This window comes from Schistocerca gregaria, chromosome 2, assembly GCF_023897955.1.
Source record: "Schistocerca gregaria isolate iqSchGreg1 chromosome 2, iqSchGreg1.2, whole genome shotgun sequence".
NCBI classification, from domain to species: domain Eukaryota; kingdom Metazoa; phylum Arthropoda; class Insecta; order Orthoptera; family Acrididae; genus Schistocerca; species Schistocerca gregaria.
Window position 1 is genome coordinate 493,899,283 of NC_064921.1, and position 22,164 is coordinate 493,921,446.

Here is a 22,164-nt window from a genome sequence, read left to right on the forward strand (position 1 = left end):
ACAGTGCAACATTAATGAACACGAAATATTACATGACAAGGTGAATCATGACTTCGTTGGGATAAAAGGAGGCAACACACATTCTCACGGTGTGCCGAATCGGGTCAAATTGTGGCTTTTGCAACTGCTAGCTGTTTGGTTGCGGATATTTCTTTCTTTCATTTTTCCAATTATTTACTGACGCACGAATGTTTTGTAAACGTCACCATTTAATTTCCAGTCGATTCGCGCCGAACGTTTTCATTGGGTGATGGTAACTTGTTCTGATTGGTTGAGTGCACTGTTGTGACTTATCTTTGGTCGAGGAAATAAGCGCACGTGTTTTCATAGGACAAGTAACTTGTCACTGCGATGGTGGGGGAACGATCTATTGCTGATATTTGGAGTGTATTTGTTGTGCACAAAGAAAAATATTATTCTAATAATTAATGGAAAAGTAACGACAGTTAGCACTATATGACATTTTCAATCAATGCGTCAGTAAAAGTAGTTCGAAGCAGAAACACGTGTACCGTTGCCGTCTAGGGGAAGTCGACAGATGACAATTGTGGGTATTTATGTTCGTCGATTATCCCAGGTTGTGTTTGATGACAAATTCTGTTGAGTGCACGTGAGATCGCTTGTAACCAATATAAGAAAGGCAACACTTGGCATACAAGAGCAGGCGATAAAACAATACTTGGAGAAAGGTATATGAAGTCGGAAGTATGTTTATGGGAACGTGATACTGGAGGCCCAATAGTCTGGGTAAATGTTAGCTATGGATATTGCGGTCGTAATTCTGTTCTCCGTTCTTATGCTGACGAACTTGTGTGCCGGAGTTACTGAAGAAGATGAAGGCGTGAAGTATGCAAACAAATGTGAAGGTTAGTAGAAATAGGCGATACGGGAATAAAACTGGTCTACAAGTTTCCAGATGATTTAAATTAATTCTAGAGATACATTCATGCAATATTTATTTACAGAATGTCGCATTACCACTGCTGCTACTAGTAATTGAATAAACTAACTTTTTAATTACTAAATTTTATATAATATATCTTGTACGGTGTATAAATATTTCTCTTTCATTTGTAAACGCTACGTTTTAAGTCCTATATCGCCTTGCATATAATCATCAGGCTTTATTAATAAGTTTATGAATTTCGAAGTTGGTATATACTGATCAGCTTAATTGGTGTAAGGTCTCCATGCGTTAAGGAATTGTTTTGTCAAGTTGAAGTGCCGCCTGTCTCGTCAGAGTGCGAACCAGTACTTGTGGAAGTAGTACTGTGGGAGTAATGCTTCTGCCACAGGAACACAATTATACAGCAGTTACATAGCAGGTAAAACAACAAGCACCTGATAAATATCGTGCTGATGGAAGCTAAAAATTTAACTTACTGGTGTACACAACGAACAGAAATTATTATGGGTAAACCTTTTATCAGAACAAGTGATATTTTGGAGAAACGTGCTATGATCATAGATTACTAAAATTAGAGTGAAGTAGCGGTTAAGAGGAAAAATAGAACTTGGAAGTTAGATACAGAGATTAACTTAATTTTCGATTATAATACGTGAAGGGAACATGTAGAGATACCCAGATTTGCACTGAATATAAAGTAATTGACATTAGCCACACAACCAGTTAAATCATACACACACAGGGGCATCATCAAACAAAACCAATTCATTACTGTGCGTCATAATGTCGTCCACATGCCACAACACCCTTATGTCATGGGTAAAAGCAGACTGGTGGAATCGGACGCTTCCATTGACCCATTATATGGCTAGGCAGAGCTAGAGATACCTGCCTCAAAGCAGAATGAAACAAAACAATGGTTGTCACCCGATGGTTAAGCAACAAATTTTGGGAACATTTTTGTTTACACATTTGTGTGTACTGTTTTCACACTTTTACTTGGCCCTTCTGTGATTGTTTTGTGAGCTGAATTCACGCATCTCCGGATTGTTTATACTTGCACCATCCTTAGGTATGTAACAATATTTGTACCCTAACAATAAACTAATGTTGTGAATATATTGATTATCAGTGTGTGGCATTGTGCATAGTGATTGTTAATGTTATTTCCAAAAATAAGCAAATAGGCTGTACCTGGCCCTTCTCGTGACTCGCTATAAACTTTCTTGCCACTTTTTCTGTGATGTAATCCTTTACGTGTTTGTTTCTTTTATATGCTGTAAGTTGGCTGCTATGGGAAAAGGAAGCAAGGCTTGTCTCATCAGCCAATATACTATGTATTGATTGGTAGCTCCTGCTGCCAGTGTCCTTCACTCATGGGCCAAGTAAAAATGTGCGATCACCTGGCTTCCAATCAAAACATTTAAACATTTTTAAAAATGTTACTGAGCAGGTGCAATGCGGTGGAGGGCCTCTAAGATGAAAGCATATAATTATAACCAGAAACTATGTGGGATTTTATTAAAATATGTTATAAATAGTTTTCTCTCTTTCTGATGTTTAACTGTCTGGAAATGTTTCAGTATGCAAAGTTCTTGCAGTAGAACTAGAATCTCGACTTGAAGAAACGGGAAAAAAGCGTGATGTCCTGGAGATAGGATATTCACTAGATGATGTGAAACCAAAGAAGAAGTACAAATATGAAAAATCGTAAGTGAAGTTTTCCCCCTACATACTAGTGATGTTCAAAATCTAATGCAGATTTGATTGTTCCATACTGTACATTATTTTTGGTAGCCTACATGGTTTCAATAATGATTACGTAGTACAGCTTACTTGCAAAAAGAACACACACACACACACTCAGAGTAAATGTTTATATGTTTATATTGTTATGTCAAGCAATATACCTCTTCCTCATAAGAATTTTATTTCATTGGAAGTCTTGTTAATTCCGATGTGTTAGCTAATTAGTTGTGCATTCATCCATAATTCTTTTGTAAAGTGGCATCAGACATGTCATTGTAATTGATAAAGGAAACAGTTATTAAAAAATACTAATTTATGCATACAGTAAGATTATCTTCTCAGAAAAAGTTTAACATTGTTCATATGTATTATACCACTCCACTGGTCACTATGCCCCCCCCCCCCCCCCCCCCCAAACACACGCACAGATGGGTACACTATGGCTGAACCTTGCATGCTGTTGAATTATTCATATTGTCCCTGTGGCCCGTCGGAAAAACCTGTCAGCACCTTACCACTATGAATGAAAGATTGAGCTCAACAGAATTGAAAACGGTTAGGATTGTCCTTCACTTGTCCTGGAATAAGATTTTACACTAAGGATCATTAAAATGACAGTTTACTGTAGAATTACAGTTGTTTTATGTTAAGGAATGATAGTGTTGCTGTTTGTATCTCTGGTGTCTAAATAATCCTTGCCTTTGTAGCATGAATTAGTCAAAATTTGATTTAACAGACTTTTTAAACATTTGGGTTTTAGTTGTCTCTTTAATCTTCTTGGACAGTTCATTACAAAAATTTATTTCCTAGTTGAAAATGCTGTTATGTGATTTTTTGTTACTTACCATCAGTGGTAAATGTAAGTTAATGCTGGCTCTTATTGTTCTATAATTGTGAATGCTGCTGTCTGTGACATAATTACTAATGTTCTTCATGTGTATAGCAGGTTGGTAGACGTTCTCATTTGGTGCAGTTAGAATCCCCAGCAGCTAAAACAGATATTTACAGGAAGCCTGATTGCTATTTATAGCTATTATTCTAGTAGCTTTTTTGTGTAGTCTGAAGACCGTACATGTTTCACGTATGGGAACACAAAAATTGATTCCATAGCTAAAGATGGAACACATATGGGAATAGTCTGACCATAAGGCATTGTGTGTTAAACACTGATGACAAAGGTGTCAAGACAGTTGCATGCTGATAACATTTTCTTTGCTGGTTAAAATGCACTTTTGGTGTCAGCGGTTCTGCTGTGTGCTGCTGTTTTCAGTTTATTTCTGTTGGTTGTGGCCAATTAGGTGATAGTATACAGTAGTCAGTAAGAATCTGTGAATCTAATGGCGTGTTTCCGCTGAAGATACGAATTGATGATTACTTTTGTTTACACCATGGATAGCATGATATTGATTATTATTAATCTGGCTGTTGTGGTTCATGAAGTTAGCCACTGGAGGGAAACTGACTCTGGTAACATACTGATGACTAGAGGGAAAACTTACTGTGATGGTGGACTAATCATTTACCATAGCCCAATTATCATTTCAGAAACTTTGTGGATTATTTTTGAAGTGTTCCAATTTCTGAGGTTGCAGCTACACTGGAATCTAAGAATCAAGTTTGAATATTATAGAATATGATATGGTGGACAGATGAGTGTGATCAACTGATAAATCTCAGACAACAGGCGTGGCAAAATTGGTTGTGCAACAAAAATCAAAAGACCCTGGAAGATCTCAAAGATACCAGGAAAACAGTCACAAAAGCAATACGAACAGTCCGTAAACAACACAAAGACAAAAAAATTGCAAGACATGGAAAATGATTTCAAGAAAAACAATTCCCGAAATTTCTACAGAGTATCCAAACAAAAATTAAGAAAGTACTCTTCTCCATCACTCCAATTCAAAAATTAACATGGGGAAATTGCCCATACCAACACTGAAAACTGTGAAATTCTTGCAAAATACTTTTCTAAATTACTGAATTGTGAAAAGCCTGCAGAAAAATTTGAGTTCCATCATACACAACGAAACCCAGACTCAAAGCCACCAAGTTTACAAGAGATTAAAGAGATAATTCACTCACTGAAAAATAACAAAGCATCAGGAGAAGACCAAATCATCGCAGAATTATGGAAAAATGCAGGAGAAAATCTTATTGGAAAACTCAAAGAAATTATACATGAAATCTAGAAAACTGAAAAAATCCCCACAGATTGGAAGACTGCAATCATACATCCCCTGTACAAAAAAGAATGTAAAACAGACCCCAACAACTATTGTGGAATCTCTTTATTGTCAATAATATACAAAATTCTGTCTAAAACCATACTAAACCGCGCAGAAACTCAGCTGGATTAAAAACTAGGCGAATACCAAGGTGGGTTCAGAAAAGGTCAATCATGCATAGAACAAATCCTTAACTTGAAAAACTCAATGAAATATTTACATAGTACTTCAAACAAAAGTTATGTCATCACGTTTGTCGACTTCAAAAAAGCATATGACAGTATAGACCGAGACTCCATTTTTGAACTATTAGCAGAATTTGGACTAGATCAAAAGACAACAATCATCATAAAAGAAACACTCACGGAGACCAAATCCAAAGTAAAATTTATGGGAGAATTGAGCACAGAATTTGAAATAGACACAGGAGTACAACAAGGGGATGTACTGTCCCCAGTGCTCTTCAGTTGTGCTCTTGAAAAAGTTGTTAGAGAATGGAAAAAAAGCTGGTGCACCAGCACACAGAGTGGGACCAAGACGTAAAGGGCATAGAATTAGACTTTTAGCATTTGCGGATGACATGACACTGATCGCAGAAGACATTACCAATGCACAGAAACGGCTAGAATTATTACAAGAACAGGCAGCTAAAATAGGATTACAAATTTCATTTGAAAAAAACAAAATTTATGACTGACATCAAAGATGCACCTTCTGATCTCAAAATTGGTAATAACTACATCTCTCGAGTAAAATAATTTAAATATTTAGCTGAATGGATTGCAGAAAATTGTAATGAAAATAAATCTGCCAGATCAAGAGTCCAGAAAATGGAGACAGTGTTTCAGTTAACAAAAAATATTTACAACAAAAAGAGTCTCTCGTTGAACTGCAAAATACGACACTATACGACAGTAATTAGACCCGAAGCTCTCTACGCATGTGAGACACTAAACCTTCAACACAGAACACTAAAATAGGAATTAGAAGTAAAAGAACATAAGATAATGAGGAAAATCCTAGGACCAAGAACTAAAGATGGTGTGCATTATCCAAAACCCAATGCAGAAATGTATAAAAAGATCTCCAAAATAACAGACACAATGCGCATGAGAAGAATCCAATTCATGGGTCACTTAGAAAGAATGGACTCAAACAGGTTAACACACACAATCCATACATTTTTAAAGAACAAAACCACAAGACCGAACTGGTACAAACAGATGGAAAAAGACCTGAGAAAATTAGGGTCTCCAAATCTATATGATAGAAATGAAATCAGAAAAATCACAAACACACGAGGTTTTGAGGAAGAAGAGAGAGAAACTAACCGACATACGTGGTCTACGCAACGAAAGCTAGCCCATTCGTTGTTTATGAAGGAATACTGGGCGAAAAGGAAGATATAGGTGGTCATCATCACAGGCCAGAGCAACTTTATAGTTTCAGGAGGAAAAAGTTCCACCAGCATTTTCAGTGTCCTCTGCAGGAACTTTTATGAACAGGCTGACTAAAATGTCATTCGGACCAGCTCTAAGCTGTTTGATTTTGTCAGTGAACATCTGCGAGTTTTTGATGTGATGTTCACAACGGCCGACTATAGGAGTCGTTAACTTTGTGAGATATTTAGGCAGTTTGTAGGTACGGTAGGTAGGTCTCGAGGGAACATTATCCTTGTGGATCTTTGGTAGTTCGTACAACCTGGGAGGTCTAAAATCTCGGACTCTCAGATTTTTTGTAACACCCTCTGGTAGACTGGAATTCTCCAGTAGCTCTGTAGTTTATCTGCTGTATGTCAAAGTTGGGTCTCATTTAAGACATTTGTACTAACTACCCTGCAATAGTGACCACATTTTGCTATGATACAGTGAAACCTCTATGTAACGTTTTTCAAGGGACCACAAATTCTGAACACTGTATAGAGGAAAACACTATAAAGAGGAAGGCTTCCAAATAATAATTATAGGGCATTACTGAAGATCAGGATACCACTAATCAGCTTTGACAAATGGTGCCATAGATGATGTTTTAAATTTTCACAACATATTATATTCTTTGCAAATGATCAATGTATCAACTGATTAGTTTTTTTTTTTAATTGAAACATGGGGCTTGGTAGGTGGATGGGTGAAAGTAAATGGATCAGTTTGTACAGTAAAAAGTTATACCAGATTCTTAAGATTGACATCATTCTCCAAAGATGACAGGTGGTATCCCATTCTCCAGTTGACCCAATTATAGAATATGAGCCAAATTTTGTTTATATATACTGAACATATTACATAAAAACACAGTAAATGGGACAGATTAAAAAAAATACTTCGATAATTAAATTATCAAATGGAACTTAAATTTGCACAATACTCTAGGAACCTAAGCAATCTGAAAGAACATACTTATGTTTTTTTTAAATATTCAAGCAGGCTTGCTTGTTTTCTGTTTCTCCTAGACTCTAAGGCAATCATTTCTTGCTCCAAATGAGCAAGTTGAACTACTGTTCTGTCCTCAAGTCTATGGGCCATCATGTACCTCCTGAATGTTTCAAAGGCTTCAGCTGCCTTAGTATATGAGGGCACAGGGTCATCTTCCTTGTCACTTTCACTATTACTCTCCAAGCTTCTCTCCGCAGTCAGCTCCTCAATACTTTGTACTCCTGTGGTTGCCACGTTGTCATCCACACCCACAAAGTCCTCAAAAGTGGCAGAATCACTGCCTATTAATTGGTGAAACTCTTGCAAATCACTTGCAACCTCTTCCACGGGAGCTGCCATTTCATTCTCACATAATCCTGCCTTTGTGAAACAGTTTTTAATAGTTTCAGCACTTACTTCCCTCCACGAGTACATAATTAAATTTATTGCCTGTAAAATGTTCAGTTTCAGTTGTGATCTTTGCTGGCTTCCCGGTTTTCTTTGGTCCATCAAATTCAAGGCCTTTTTTACAAGGGCTGTCCTATATTTAACCTTAAGGGCTTGTATTATGCCCAAGTCCAAAGGTTGCAGACGGCTGGTGCAGTTGGGTGGCAGGAAAGTTACTTTAACATTTCTCAGAAAGAGTATGTCTGGTGGATGTGCCGCACATCTATCCACAAACAGCAGCACTTTTCTTGCAGCACTCCCCATTTTGGCGTCAAATTCTCGTAGAAAACGTAAAAATATTTCACTCGTCATCCATGCCTTGGCATTGTTTGTATATTTGCACGAAAACGTGGAAATGTTTTTGAAGCACCTCGGATTTTTTGGCTTCCTGATAACCAAAGGTTTCAGTTTTTCACTGCCATCAGCGTTTGTACATAACAAAACGGTAAGACGTTCCTTGCTCTTCTTACCGCCATGGCAATTTTCCCCACGAAAAGTAAGTGTCTTATCCTGCATTAATTTGAAAACATGCCGGTTTCGTCAGCGTTATAAATGTCACCCAGTTTGTAGCCCTGTATCAGATTAGGGAGAGTCTGCATCCATTGAGCTACAGTTGGTTCATCCACACTTTTACTTTCTCCACATTCCGATTTGTACACAACACGACGCTGTCGAAATTTATCAATCCATCCATTGGACGTCTTAAAATTGTCCATTCCTAACTGAAGTGATATTTGAAGCGCCTTCTCCTTCAAAATAGTTCCGTTTATAGGAATGTTTGCAGCACGTGCTTGCTGAAACCAAGTTAATAAAACTTTCTCCATTTCATCGTAAGTCGATTGTTTCAGACGCATACGTTTCAAATTTCCACAATTCTCAAACCCTTCCATTATCGACGATCTGTTTTTCATAATAGTGTTGAGTGTTGAAGGGGCCAGTCCCAATTGCTTTGCTAGCTCCACGCGACTCGCGCCAGGAGATGCCTCCACTTTTTTAATAATAGAAACCTTCTCTTCCAGAGAAATATTCTTCCGGTTTTCACCCATGTCCACTGATGAAAGCTTAAAAAAAAAAAATGTTATATCGAAGACACCCACTTCTAGGCACACGAACTATTTGCTGCTCAGCTCACACAACACACTACTAAGTACTAATACAAAGCATTGGCTGAAATGGCGCCAAAAAGATCGCAAGCAGTATGTGCGTCACATGTCACGTGACCGGGTTTTGCTGCTGACATATGAAATACGCTGAGCGCAGGCTTTCCGAGCCAGTGCAAACTGTGAAACCACATAATAGAAAACGACACGTCTACATCCAGTCACTTAAACGCTATAAAGAGGTAAATAATTGACCAGGGTTCCAAAAATATGAGTGTTACATGGAGGAAACTAATATAGAGGAAATGCAGTAAAGAGGAATATTTAACATTGTTTATATGGGCCTTTAGTCGGGACTGAAAAAAACGGACGTAACATAGAGGAAAACATTATATGGAGGAACGTTATAAAGAGGTTTCACTGTATTTGATTTTATTAAGAATGGCAGTGGCATTTTCTTTGTCAGCTGGTAATACGAGAAGATCTTCATCTCTCCTAAGTAAACATAACCCCTCTCTCTCCTCTCTACTGATATTAGATTTGGGAGCCTTGGCTGAAGCTAAAAAGCAACTGGTAATAAGCCTTACTTTGTTGGTGTCATCCTGTGCAAGATGCTGTACCGCCTGTTCTACTCCACTGATAAGATCCACAATGGGTATAGTACCTGGTGTAGGAGCAAAATTCAAACCTTTATTAAGGGCCGAGAGGGCTCCTTCTTTTTCTTGTTCTTGTCCGACAAGTTAACAACAGTGCTTACTGCTTCATAAGATGACTCTGATCTTTGCATAGCTGCAAGACACTTAGATTTATTTATTTGCTTAGCTGATATACTGCTAAGATGAGCTCTTTGATGGACAGCTGTCATCATATTGACCCATCTCCAGTCAGAAGGCGAGAGACCTGTAGATTACAAAAGATGGCAACTGTATAAACTGTGTCCATTAAAATCCAGTTTGTAACTTGTGTGTTGTCACCTTTCTTTGACGATTGCCTGGATTGTCTTTGATAGTATATTCTTCAGCCATTTTTAATTGTGAAGTCACCTGTTCTTGGGCAGCATGTACTAGGCATAAAATTGAAGGAAGCTTTCACCATTGTTGCAGAAGTTATTTTATTAAGGCACACCTCTGACAAAATTAATCATTTCTTCAGGGAACTTCGCCTGATTGAGTCTCTGGAAGGCATATGTGACAAAATTCTTGAATATAACATCCACAAGGAGAGGAGTGACAGTACAAGATTTGCAAAAGGAATGAGCCAGACATTTCAGACACTTCATGGTCTGGTGTAAGTACTACCAAAATTTATCAATTGTAGCTTTATCCATTACATGTTAAAATAATTAAAATGTAGGCAAAGTCCATATCAATTCAGGCAGGCTAGGAAAAAATCTTACCTTCGTAGTCTCAGATGTTATTGAATGTAGCATATGTTGAAATGAAGGAACGCACATGTTTTTGTTTTCTCCAAAAAAAATTTCTGCTCAGAGATACAGCCCTCCAAAGAAGGCACTAAGCATACCATTTGGAAGATGTGAATATTGGAAAAAATTTTAAAGTGCTTTGTCTCTAAAAAAATATATATATAATTTGAAAGATAATGGTTTTATGATTACAAATAAACCCTCCATTTGGACTTATTTGTCAAAGTTCTTTTACTATAGCATTCTGAAATATTTTTATAATTTATGGAAAAATCTTTTAAAAACTTCTAATCCATAAAATTTTGAATTTTTTTTTTTACCTGTTGATTAGTATCTGAAAAGGAGAGCTTCCACTTTCAGGTTGAACAGGTTTTATAAACAATTGAAAATTTTGCCATGCATAGAACCTGTTTTGTTACCAAATTATCACATAACGGTCTCATAAAAATCAAAACCTAGCCTTATTCAACAATATTTTAGTTTTGAAAGATGAGTAAGAGACTCATTTTTTCAAGCATTTTAAATGGTTCCAAAATGTATATGAAAGGTCCAAAGAGTTAAATATTTCAATTCATTCACCTTGTGTGCACTTTGTTATGCACTCTGTTATGTACTTAAAATCTTCAAAACATTGTGAACAAGAGGTGAGCACTGATGGTGTTGTTGCTGTCATTCAGCTGGAAACCTATATGTAGCAGCCAGTCCATGTGGTAGCATAAAGTTCACTATAATTTTGTTTAACTCATAACTGGTGCCTATAATCTGTGCAATCCACCAGTCACAGTCATACACACATCCCACGAACATCCCTCTTCTCAGGTTGTGAATCTGAATATTATCCTGCTGTTTTTGATGTGTTGGCTGAAAGAACAAAATTTCTTCTTTCTTGCTCTTTAAAGTGCGTGCAGTATGAGTTCGCCCATCACTTTGACTCAAAAAATGTGTCTTCTGAATTCCTTTCACAGAAGTAGTTTGTTTGGATCATTCTTCTTTTTTCTGCTCACGGAATTCTTGGATTTCCTTTTGTCTAAAAAGAATGAGGGCTGTGGATGTGCAAGATTTCACGACTCTTGTAAAATCCGCAGCATCGTGAATGTTGGCTGTATGTGGTCTGGAAAGATTGATTTGTAGCATGGTGCTTCAGCAGGGCGCCTACACCATCACAGGGCCCCTTCACGTGACCAGTAGCACTGTATACCCAGTCAGTTGTCACAAGCGACTTACTCAGCTGGTAATGATTTTTAAAATGACTAGGAGCACAATCAGAAATAATGATGATCTGCTCTGCCCCTGTTTGCAGTTGAAGAATTTTGCCCATTGCTAGCAAAGCATATGCTAAGTTATGTCCTGTGTCATCACTTGTAACTGCAACACTTGTGGTCTCGTTGTGAAAATATGTCACTCCTGTAAAAATTGAAAGCTGGTCAATGCTCCAATAATACCCTTGTACTTCTTGTGGGAGAATTACCAACCAGTTCTCAGCAAAATCACAGTGAAGCACTAAACATAATTCTTCAGCCTGTACACACCCTTTCACTTCTACAATGTCTTGTTGTTGCAATTTCTTCAGATGCTGGTGTGTTACTGCTTTCATGGACCCTTTATCAACTTCATCAATGAAACTATCAAAGGCAACAGTTTTCTTTATTAGTTTCTTTCCTCCCATGTTGCATATGTAATTTCTGCAGAGTTATCTGCTACGTCTTCCAGGCAAAGTATCTGTGAAGACAGCCCTCCCTTTCCAGGGTAGTCACCCCATTCTTGAAACAAGCAAGTCTCTCACTTTACGTCACAAACTACTAATGACTTCACATGCCCAACCAAGGTGTTATGTGCTCCAGTAAGTTCTTCAAAGTTACCACACGAAGTTCAAAATTTATATAGTGCACTTGTAAACAGACATTTCTAGGTGGGTGAGGAACTACCCACTTAGGTTGTAGTGCATAAAATCTTGAACTTCCATTATGTAAAGTTGTTCTTATAAATTGCAAAAGTTTCTTTAATACTGCGAGTCGTGTACCTCTTCACTTTCACAATTTTTTGACCTTCAACCGTTATGGTTATAGTGACTTTTTTGCTAGCACTCTGGTGAGAACAGTCCCATTTATCTTCCAGATAAAATGACTGCACTATTTGAACTTGAGCTGCTTCTACAGGATGATGATAATAGGGATCTGATCTTCAAGACTCCTTTTACAGACCTCACATTTCTTGATTTGTCTACCATGTACTTTGGTACTGATGGAATGTAGTTCAAAATTGTTTTCTTTGAAAATGTCTCTGTTTTCTTATCTCTCTGGTATAATAGTTAAAACTTGCACCTTTTCACTGTAGGATGCACAATATTCAATGCTGGAATTGATATTTGGGGAAAATTCCTGGCTAGATGTGCAGGAGTGCTTTGGTCCATTGTCTTCTGAAGATGGAATTTCTGTTTTGAAGAGTGTGGTCAGTTTTGTTGTAGTGTGTTCATGCATAGCTTTAGTAATTTCTCTGCACTTTCTTGATACGTAGAGCTTATGGCTCGATTTCACAAACCATCTTAATAGTAGTAACATTTACCTTTGTAGTTGTCTGATTAAGAGTATTTAATTCTTCCTCTATTGATGGAAAATCTGCATCATCTGCACCATGAGAAGCTTCACTTGTTCAGATACTATCACTGTTGTTGTTCTGTCAAAACATTTAGAACACACAAAGTCGTCACTGGAAACATTGTCATGTTGAAACAGTCTTTAAATGAGAACACTTAGTCCCAACCTGAACGAAGTCTGTTTTTTGTTTGTCTTATTATCACTCTTTTATAGAGAGGCAAATAGTCAGCACACTTCACTCTCCTGTGGCATCAGTCAGAAGACATTTCAGACAGTCCTTTTCACAAAACACACTGCAACTGTGTTAATTGTCAAATTCCTCTTGAAAACACAGAACTCACTGGATGGTCTGATTTCTTAGAAGCACTGAACAATTACAATACAAAAACTTGCAATGAACAACCATGACAGAGAACTACAACAAAGTGTAAGAAGTAACTTGCAACAAAGAAAGTGAAAAGAAGTAACTTGCAACAAAGACAGTAGAAATACACACTGTAACCAAGAAATAAGTGAGAAACAACTTAAGTGAAGACATACATTAACATTAAAAGTTAAAAAAAAAAAGATTTTTAAAAACAAAACCTGTCCAACTTAAAAGTGGAAGCTCTCACTTACAGAGAATATAGTACTACATGGTACTAATACACAAAAAAAAAAAATCTAACTTTTCTGGATAGGCATGTTTGAAAAATAATTTTTTTCTGTAAATTAAAAAAAAATAATTCAAAAAGCGACATTAAAAGTACTTTGTCAGATATGTCCAAACAGAGGATACCACTGTAATCTTAAAGCAATTATCTTTCAAATAAAAAAACTGTAACAAAATATCTAGAACTGTTACAGAGATGCAGCATTTAAAAAAAAAATTCCAAAATTTGCACCGTCAGAATGGTGTTCGCAGTGTCATCTGTGGCGGCCTGTATCTCGGGGCAAGAAGTTTTTTGGAGAATACAAAAAAAATTGTGTTTCTTACTTACTCCTCCATTTTAACATGTGGTAAATTCAATAACATCCAAGATTATGAAGGTAACCCCCCCCTGCCTGAAGTGATATGGGTTATGCCTGTATATTAAACAGTATGGAATAACAACAATATTATGAAAAGCGTGGAGTGCTTCTCACCATATAGAGGAGACATAGACTCCCAGACCGGCACAAAAAAAAAGACAGCCATACATTTAAGCTTACAGCCAAAAGGTCTTCTTTTGAGATAGAAACACACACACACACACACACACACACACACACACACACACACACACACACACGGCTCCAGCCACTGAGTCTGTCAACAGCAGCCAAGACAGTGATCATTATTGCGTGAATTCTGCTTATGTGAATGCTGAAAGCTTGAATGTAAAGCAGTCTTTTTCATTGCGCCTATCTACGACTCAGTATCTTGCCTTTCTCATAATATTATGTTGTATATTTATATATATGAGTTTTTAGATAAGTTGGAATATGAAGTCGCAAAATCCAGTGCACAGATATGAGCTCACATTTAACGCAGCCTTCCAACATCATTAGAATCAAATGAAATCTAAAAAAGACAAGACATACTGCTGTACCTTTAACTGATCATATTGTAAAAAGACTATTTGAAACACCCAAAATAGCATATCATGGTTAGTAAAAACAAGTGAAACAGTACAAAAGAAAGATTGATTGAAAACACTGAATTTTCGTATATTTCATTCTCATTAAAAATTCATTAACTTTCATTTGTTCTTCATAAACTACCCTGTTACTATCTGCCAGTAAAACCTGATTTTTTAGAGATTCAAACACCCATGTGTAAAACAGCATCATACTTCTGATTATCTTACAAATGAATTGATGTGTTCAATATTACATCTACATCTACATCTACATGACTACTCTGCAATTCACATTTAAGTGCTTGGCAGAGGGTTCATCGAACCACAATCATACTATCTCTCTACTATTCCACTCACGAACAGCGAGCGGGAAAAACGAACACCTAAACCTTTCTGTTCGAGCTCTGATTTCTCTTATTTTATTTTGATGATCATTCCTTCCTATGTAGGTTGGGCTCAACAAAATATTTTCGCATTCGGAAGAGAAAGTTGGTGACTGAAATTTCGTAAAAAGCTCTCGCCGCGACGAAAAACGTCTATGCTGTAATGACTTCCATCCCAACTCGTGTATCATATCTGCCACACTCTCTCCCCTATAACGCGATAATACAAAACGAGCTGCCCTTCTTTGCACCCTCTCGATGTCCTCCGTCAATCCCACCTGGTAAGGATCCCACACCGCGCAGCAATATTCTAACAGAGGACGAACGAGTGTAGTGTAAGCTGTCTCTTTAGTGGACTTGTTGCATCTTCTAAGTGTCCTGCCGATGAAACGCAACCTTTGGCTCGCCTTCCCGACAATATTATCTATGTGGTCCTTCCAACTGAAGTTGTTCGTAATTTTAACACCCAGGTAATTAGTTGAATTGACAGCCTTGAGAATTGTACTATTTATCGAGTAATCGAATTCCAACGGATTTCTTTTGGAACTCATGTGGATCATCTCACACTTTTCGTTATTTAGCGTCAACTGCCACCTGACACACCATACAGCAATCTTTTCTAAATCGCTTTGCAGCTGATACTGGTCTTCGGATGACCTTACTAGACGGTAAATTACAGCATCATCTGCGAACAGTCTAAGAGAACTGCTAAGATTGTCACCCAGGTCATTTATATAGATCAGGAACAGTAGAGGTCCCAGGACGCTTCCCTGGGGAACACCTGATATCACTTCAGTTTTACTCGATGATTTGCCGTCTATTACTACGAACTGCGACCTTCCTGACAGGAAATCACGAATCCAGTCGCACAACTGAGACGATACCCCATAGCTCCGCAGCTTGATTAGAAGTCGCTTGTGAGGAACGGTGTCAAAAGCTTTCCGGAAATCTAGAAATACGGAATCAACTTGAGATCCCCTGTCGATAGCGGCCATTACTTCGTGCGAATAAAGAGCTAGCTGCGTTGCACAAGAGCTAAGCATGTAAGTGAGAGAAAGTTTCAAATAATGTATAAAGTTTTTTGGAAGGCACTAAGCGCTCCTGTTATCAAGCACTGGATGAGTATTGTTGGGGTAATTTGTGCTCCAATTGAAGGATCTCAATGTTTATGATGTCATATCTTCTCAACTATATTTCATACTGTGATACAATTTTGCAGGTACATCCAATGGTATATTTAGATATTGTCTGCAAAATGTATTGTGAATATAGTTAGTAGTAAAAAAATGATAAATTAAAATGCCAGACCTGTTGCTGAGGTTGCACTGCATGAACAACTGAAATATAGTAAGCACTAAAACTTTTTTCCTTGCATAATTTTACTGGGGATGTTGGGGAGAAACAGTTTCAGAAAGGGTTGAAATTATATGCAAAGTTCATTGCTCCCATTCTCAAATCCTGGGCGAATATAATATGGGTAATTTATGCCTCATGATTTACGCTGCCTCAAAACATAAATACTGTTTTAAACAGTAATACTTGCCTTACTATGTTTAACCTTTAATATAAGATTATATTTCTTAATGAATAGTATGAGAGCCTTCTAAATTTTTAAATTTAGTCAGTAAGTTTATGAAATACAAAAGTCCAACTTTTTTGCCCTTCGAAGCTTTTAGATGCATAACTTGAATAGTGGTTTAGTATTGTATCATGTTTCCTGAGATTACAGTATTCACATGGTTCATGGACAAGAGGAGCATTAATATTCAATATTTGCTGGTACTTTCGGTTGTGATTACAATCATTACTCACCAAGATTAGGCCCACGGTATTCCTGCCTGTCATAAGAGGTAACTAAAAGGAGTCTGACGTTTCGGCCCATATTTGATGGTCCCTCTTGGGTTTAACCACCATGTTTCAAAATTATTCCGAAGAGCGAGCCAAATGGGGAAGGGCGCCTTACTTGGTGCATTGTATCCATAATGCATTGAGACCTTTAGCCAGCTTATTTGTCGTTGCATTGTAGTCCCACTCGCTCTCCATCTCTTGGGTGAGGATACATTCCTGGTTGCAATTTCTGCCATGCGCTATGCAGTGTCGCTTTCTGCGCTGACGACGACGACGACCATGGACCACTTGCCACCTAATATCCAGCACGGTAGCCAGTCCATTGTGGTGGAGCCGCCAAGTACCCTGTTGGTTGTAGCCCCCTGACAACACAGGGATCGCTTTACTGATGCCTGCACCATTAACTCCCCAAATATGCCAAGGAGTAGATGCCTATCTCCCTGGGCCATCCTGCCAGGGTGGCCCTTGCTGTGGCACCCGTGAGGATGGCCCTTTGTCAGAGTAGGTGGCATCAGGGTGGATGACAAGCAATGAAGCTTGGCACATCTTCTCTTCATGGTGGCCAACCACCAGCAGTCTCTAAGCGTTCGAGGGCTCATTTTAATGCAAACATCTATGACCCCAAATCGTTCCCCTCCCTGGCCACACCATGGGAGGAATGAAAGGCTATGAATGGCAGCAAGATGTATTCGCCCAGGTATCTAGTCCGTATGAAAGCTGATGGGGAATCATTTGAGTCCATGAAGCCTCAGTTCTTCGTAGAGTATTTAGAGGACAAGTTTGGGGTGGTGGAGGGCTTGTCAAAAATGCGGTCTGGATCTGTCTTGATAAAAACAGCATCCTCTGCCCAGTCACAGGCATTACTCGCTTGTAAGAAGCTGGGGGATGTTTCTGTTACTATCACGCCCCATAAAAGCTTAAATATGGTCCAGGGCATTATCTTCCACTGGGACTTTCTTTCACAGTCCGATGACGAGCTGCGCACCAACTTAGAGTGACGAGGTGTCCATTTCCTCTGGCGAGTCCACCGGGCTCGGAGGGATAATCAGGTTGCCACCGGTGCATTCATCTTGGCCTTCGAGGGTGACACATTACCTGAGAAGGTGATATTGTTGTGGTCTTCAGTCCTGAGACTACTGTCCTGTGCAAGTTTCTTCATCTCCCAGTACCTACTGCAACCTACATCCTTCTGAATCTGCTTAGTGTGTCCATCTCTTGGTCTCCCTCTATGATTTTTACCCTCCACGCTGCCCTCCAATACTAAATTTGTGATCCCTTGATGCCTCAAAACATGTCCTACCAACCGATCCCTTCTTATAGTCAAGTTGTGCCACAAACTTCTCTTCTCACCAGTCCTATTCAATACTTCCTCATTAGTTAAGTGATCTACCCATCTAATCCTCAGCATTGTTCTGTGGCACCACATTTCGAAAGCTTCTATTCTCTTCTTGTCCAAACTATTTATCATCCATGTTTCACTTCCATACATGGCTACACTTCAAACAAATACTTTCAGAAATGACTTCCTGACACTTAAATCTGTACTCAATGTTAACAAATTTCTCTTCTTCAGAAATGCTTTCCTTGCCATTGCCAGTCTACATTTTATATCCTCTCTACTTCGACCATCATCAGTTATTTTGCTCCCCAAATAACAAAACTCATTTACTACTTTAAGTGTCTCATTTTCTAATCTAATTCCACCAGCATCACTCAACCTAATTCGACTACATTCCATTATCCTTGTTTTGCTTTTGTTGATGTTCATCTTATATCCTCCTTTCAAGACACTATCCATTCCGTTCAACTGCTCTTCCAAGTCCTTTGCTATCTCTGACAGAATTACAATGTCGTCGGCGAACCTCAAAAGTTTTTATTTCTTCTCCATGGATTTTAATACCTACTCCGAATTTTTCTTTTGTTTCCTTCACTGCTTGCTCAATATAGACATTGAATAACATCGGGGAGAGGCTACAACACTGTCTCACTCCCTTCCCAACCACTGCTTCCCTCTGAAGTCCCCCGACTCTTATAACTGCCATCTGGTTTCTGTACAAATTGTAAATAGCCCTTCGCTCCCTATATTTTACCCCTGCCACCTTCAGGATTTGACAGAGAGTATTCCAGTCAACATTGTCAAAAACTGTCTCTAAGTCTACAAATGGTAGAAATGTAGGTTTGCCTTTCCTTAATCTTTCTCCTAAGTCGTATTGTCAGTATTGCCTCACGTGTTACAACGTTTCTGTGGAATCCAATCTGATCTTCCCTGAGGTAGGCTTCTACTAGTTTTTCCATTAATCTGTAAAGAATTTGCGTTAGTATTTTGCAGCTGTGACTTACTAAACAGATAGTTCGGTAATTTTCACATCTGTCAACACCTGCTTCCTTTGGGATTGGAGTTATTATATTCTTCTTGAAGTCTGAGGGTATTTCGCGTGCCTCATTCATTTTGCTCACCAGATGGTAGTTTTGTCAGGACTGGCTCTCCCAAGGCCTTCAGTAGTTCCAATGGAATGTTGTCTACTCCAGGGGCCTTGTTTCGACTCAGGTCTTTCAGTGCTCTGTCAAACTCTTCACGCAGTATCGTATCTCCAATTTCATCTTCATCCCCATCCTCTTCCATTTCCATAATATTGTCCTCAAGTACATCGCCCTTGTATAAACCTTCTATATACTCCTTCCACCTTTCTGCTTTCCCTTCTTTGGTTAGAACTGGGTCTCCATCTGAGCTCTTAATATTATTACAAGTGGTCCTCTTTTCTGCAAAGGTCTCTTTAATTTTCTTGTAGGCAGTATCTATCTTACCCCCTAGTGAGATAAGCCTCTACATCCTTACATTTGTCCTCTAGCCATCCCTGCTTAGCCATTTTGCACTTCCTGTCGATGTCATTTTTGAGACGTTTGTATTCCTTTTTGCCTGCTTCATTTACTGCATTTTTATATTTTCTCCTTTCATCAATTAAATTCAATATCTCTTCTGTTACCCAAGGATTTCTACTAGCCCTCGTCTTTTTACCTACTTGATCCTCTGCTGCCTTCACTACTTCATCCCTCAAAGCTACCAATTCTTCTTCTATTTTATTTCTTTCCCCCATTCCTGTCAATTGCTCCCTTATGCTTTCCTTGAAACTCTGTACAACCTCTGGTTCTTTCAGTTTATCCAGGTCCCATCTCCTTAAATTCCCACCTTTTTGCAGTTTCTTCAGTTTTAATCTACAGGTCATGACCAATAGATTGTGGTCAGAGTCCACATCTGCTCCTGAAATTGTCTTACAATTGAAAACCTGATTCCTAAATCTCTGTCTTACCATTGTATAATCTATCTGATACCTTTTAGTATCTCCAGGCTTCTTCCATGTATACAGCCTTCTTTTATGATTCTTGAACCAAGTGTTAGCTATGATTAAGTTATGCTCTGCGCAAAATTCTACCAGGCAGCTTCCTCTTTCATTTCGTAGCCCCAGTCCATATTCACCTACTACGTTTCCTTCTCTCCCTTTTCCTACTACCAAATTCCAGTCACCCATGACTATTAAATTTTCGTCACCCTTCACTGTCTGAATAATTTCTTTTATTTGATCTTACCTTTCTTCAATTTCTTCGTCATCTGCAGAGCTAGTTGGCATATAAACTTGTACTACTGTAGTAGGTCTGGGCTTCGTATCTATCTTGGCCACAATAATGCGTTCACTATGTTGTTTGTAGTAGCTTACCCGCATTCCTATTTTGCTATTCATTATTAAACCTACTCCTATTTTCCTATTCATTATTAAACATACTCCTGCATTACCCCTATTTGATTTTGTGTTTATAACCCTGTAGTCTCCTGACCAGAAGTCTTGTTCCTCCTGCCAACAATCTTCACTAATTCCCACTATATCTTAACTTTAACCTATCCATTTCCCTTTTTAAATTTTCTAAGCTACCTGCTCAAGTAAGGGATCTGACATTCCACGCTCCGATCCGTAGAACGCCAGTTTTCTTTCTCTTGATAACAACATCCTCTTGAGTAGTCCCACTCAAAGATCCAAATGGGGGACTATTTTACCTCCGGAATATTTTACCCAAGAAGACGCCATCATCATTTAACCATACAGTAAAGGTGCATCCCCGCGGGAAAAATTACACCGCAGTTTCCACTTGCTTACAGCCGTTCGCAGTACCAGCACAGCAAGGCCGTTTTGGTTAGTGTTACAAGGACAGATCAGTCAATCATCCAGACTGTTCCTCGTGCAACTACTGAAAAGGCTGCTGCTCCTCTTCAGGAACCACACGTTTGTCTGGCCTCTCAACAGATAATCCTCCGTTGTGGTTGCACCTACGATACGGCTATCTGTATTGTTGAGGCACGCGAGCCTTCCCACCAATGGCAATGTCCATGGTTCATGGGGGCGTGACATCAAGCAATATATCCCTCCCCCCTATTCGGTGCTTCAAGTGTTGGAAGTTTGGCCATACGTCTTCCCGCTGTGCTTCCAGCCTCATATGTCACGATTGTGGTGTTCAATCTAATTTTGATACTCCATGTGCTGCGCCTCCCATGTGTGTCAACTGCGGAGAGCACCATCCCCCTTGCTTGCCGGACTGTAAGATTCTACAGAATGAACAGAAGATAATGGAATACAAGATCCTAGACCGTTTGACCTACACTGAGGCTAAACGGAAATTTGAAAGACTTCATGCCGTGCGTATGACGTCATCTTATGCTGCCACTGTCACTCCGGTTATAGCTCAAGACCACATACAGTCAGCTCTCAGAGCCGAAGAACCACACCAGCCCCCTTGATGGTGGGGGGGCACTTCCCTCCCTATTGCTCCCACACCACCTACCTTGGGAACAGCCGCCCTCCCCCCCCCCCCCCCCCCCTCCCCCTCCAACCATAGGGGACACCAGTCCCCACTTCTAAGCCAGAGAAGAGTAAGTCTTCTTCGACTTCTCTCGCTAGGAAGGGATCCCTTGGCTCACTCCCTTCCCAGGTTCCCACCAGTGGCAAACCAGACACCTACAAGGGGCTGAAGAAGCCCCAGGTAGCTGGTCATAGGGTTTTGCAGTCCTCTTCAGTTCTGGAGACTGAATCAAGGAAGTCCTACCAGCAAGGGCAACCAAAGGAACAACGTGAGAAATAAAAATCGTAGACCCCTAAGACCAAGGAAATTGCGTTGGCACCCACTCCACCGCTACTACAAGCTCTGTGTCTGAGGATGCGATGGAGATTCTGGCGTCCGCTGAGGACCTAGATCTTGCCTGTCCCTCTGACATGATGGATGTTGCTTGTGTCGGTACTCAATCGGTGGCAGCAGGTGACCCATCGTCGTAATCTGCCTTCTCAGTCCCTTCATGCCTTTCTCGATCATGGACAATGTCATCCTCCAGTGGAACTGCAGCGGTTATATCCACCATCTTACTGAGCTCCGACGACTTCTCAGCCTTCTCCTTTTCCTCTGCATTGCTCTTCCGGAAACTTGGTTTCCG

The 22,164-nt window shown here is 39.2% G+C and overlaps 1 protein-coding gene across 1 annotated transcript in view; it reads left to right on the forward strand.

Annotated features, from left to right (window-relative positions):
- The first annotated feature begins 260 nt into the window (after nt 1–260).
- The window catches only part of LOC126328061 (protein canopy 4), a 29,587-nt gene continuing 7,683 nt past the window's right edge, over nt 261–22,164 (forward strand). Inside the window, exons 1-3 of the mRNA XM_049995966.1 lie at nt 261–866; nt 2,491–2,617; nt 9,995–10,129. Of these exons, the coding sequence (XP_049851923.1) occupies nt 752–866; nt 2,491–2,617; nt 9,995–10,129 (377 nt within the window). The 5' untranslated portion in view covers nt 261–751. The remainder of the gene's footprint in view (nt 867–2,490; nt 2,618–9,994; nt 10,130–22,164) is intronic.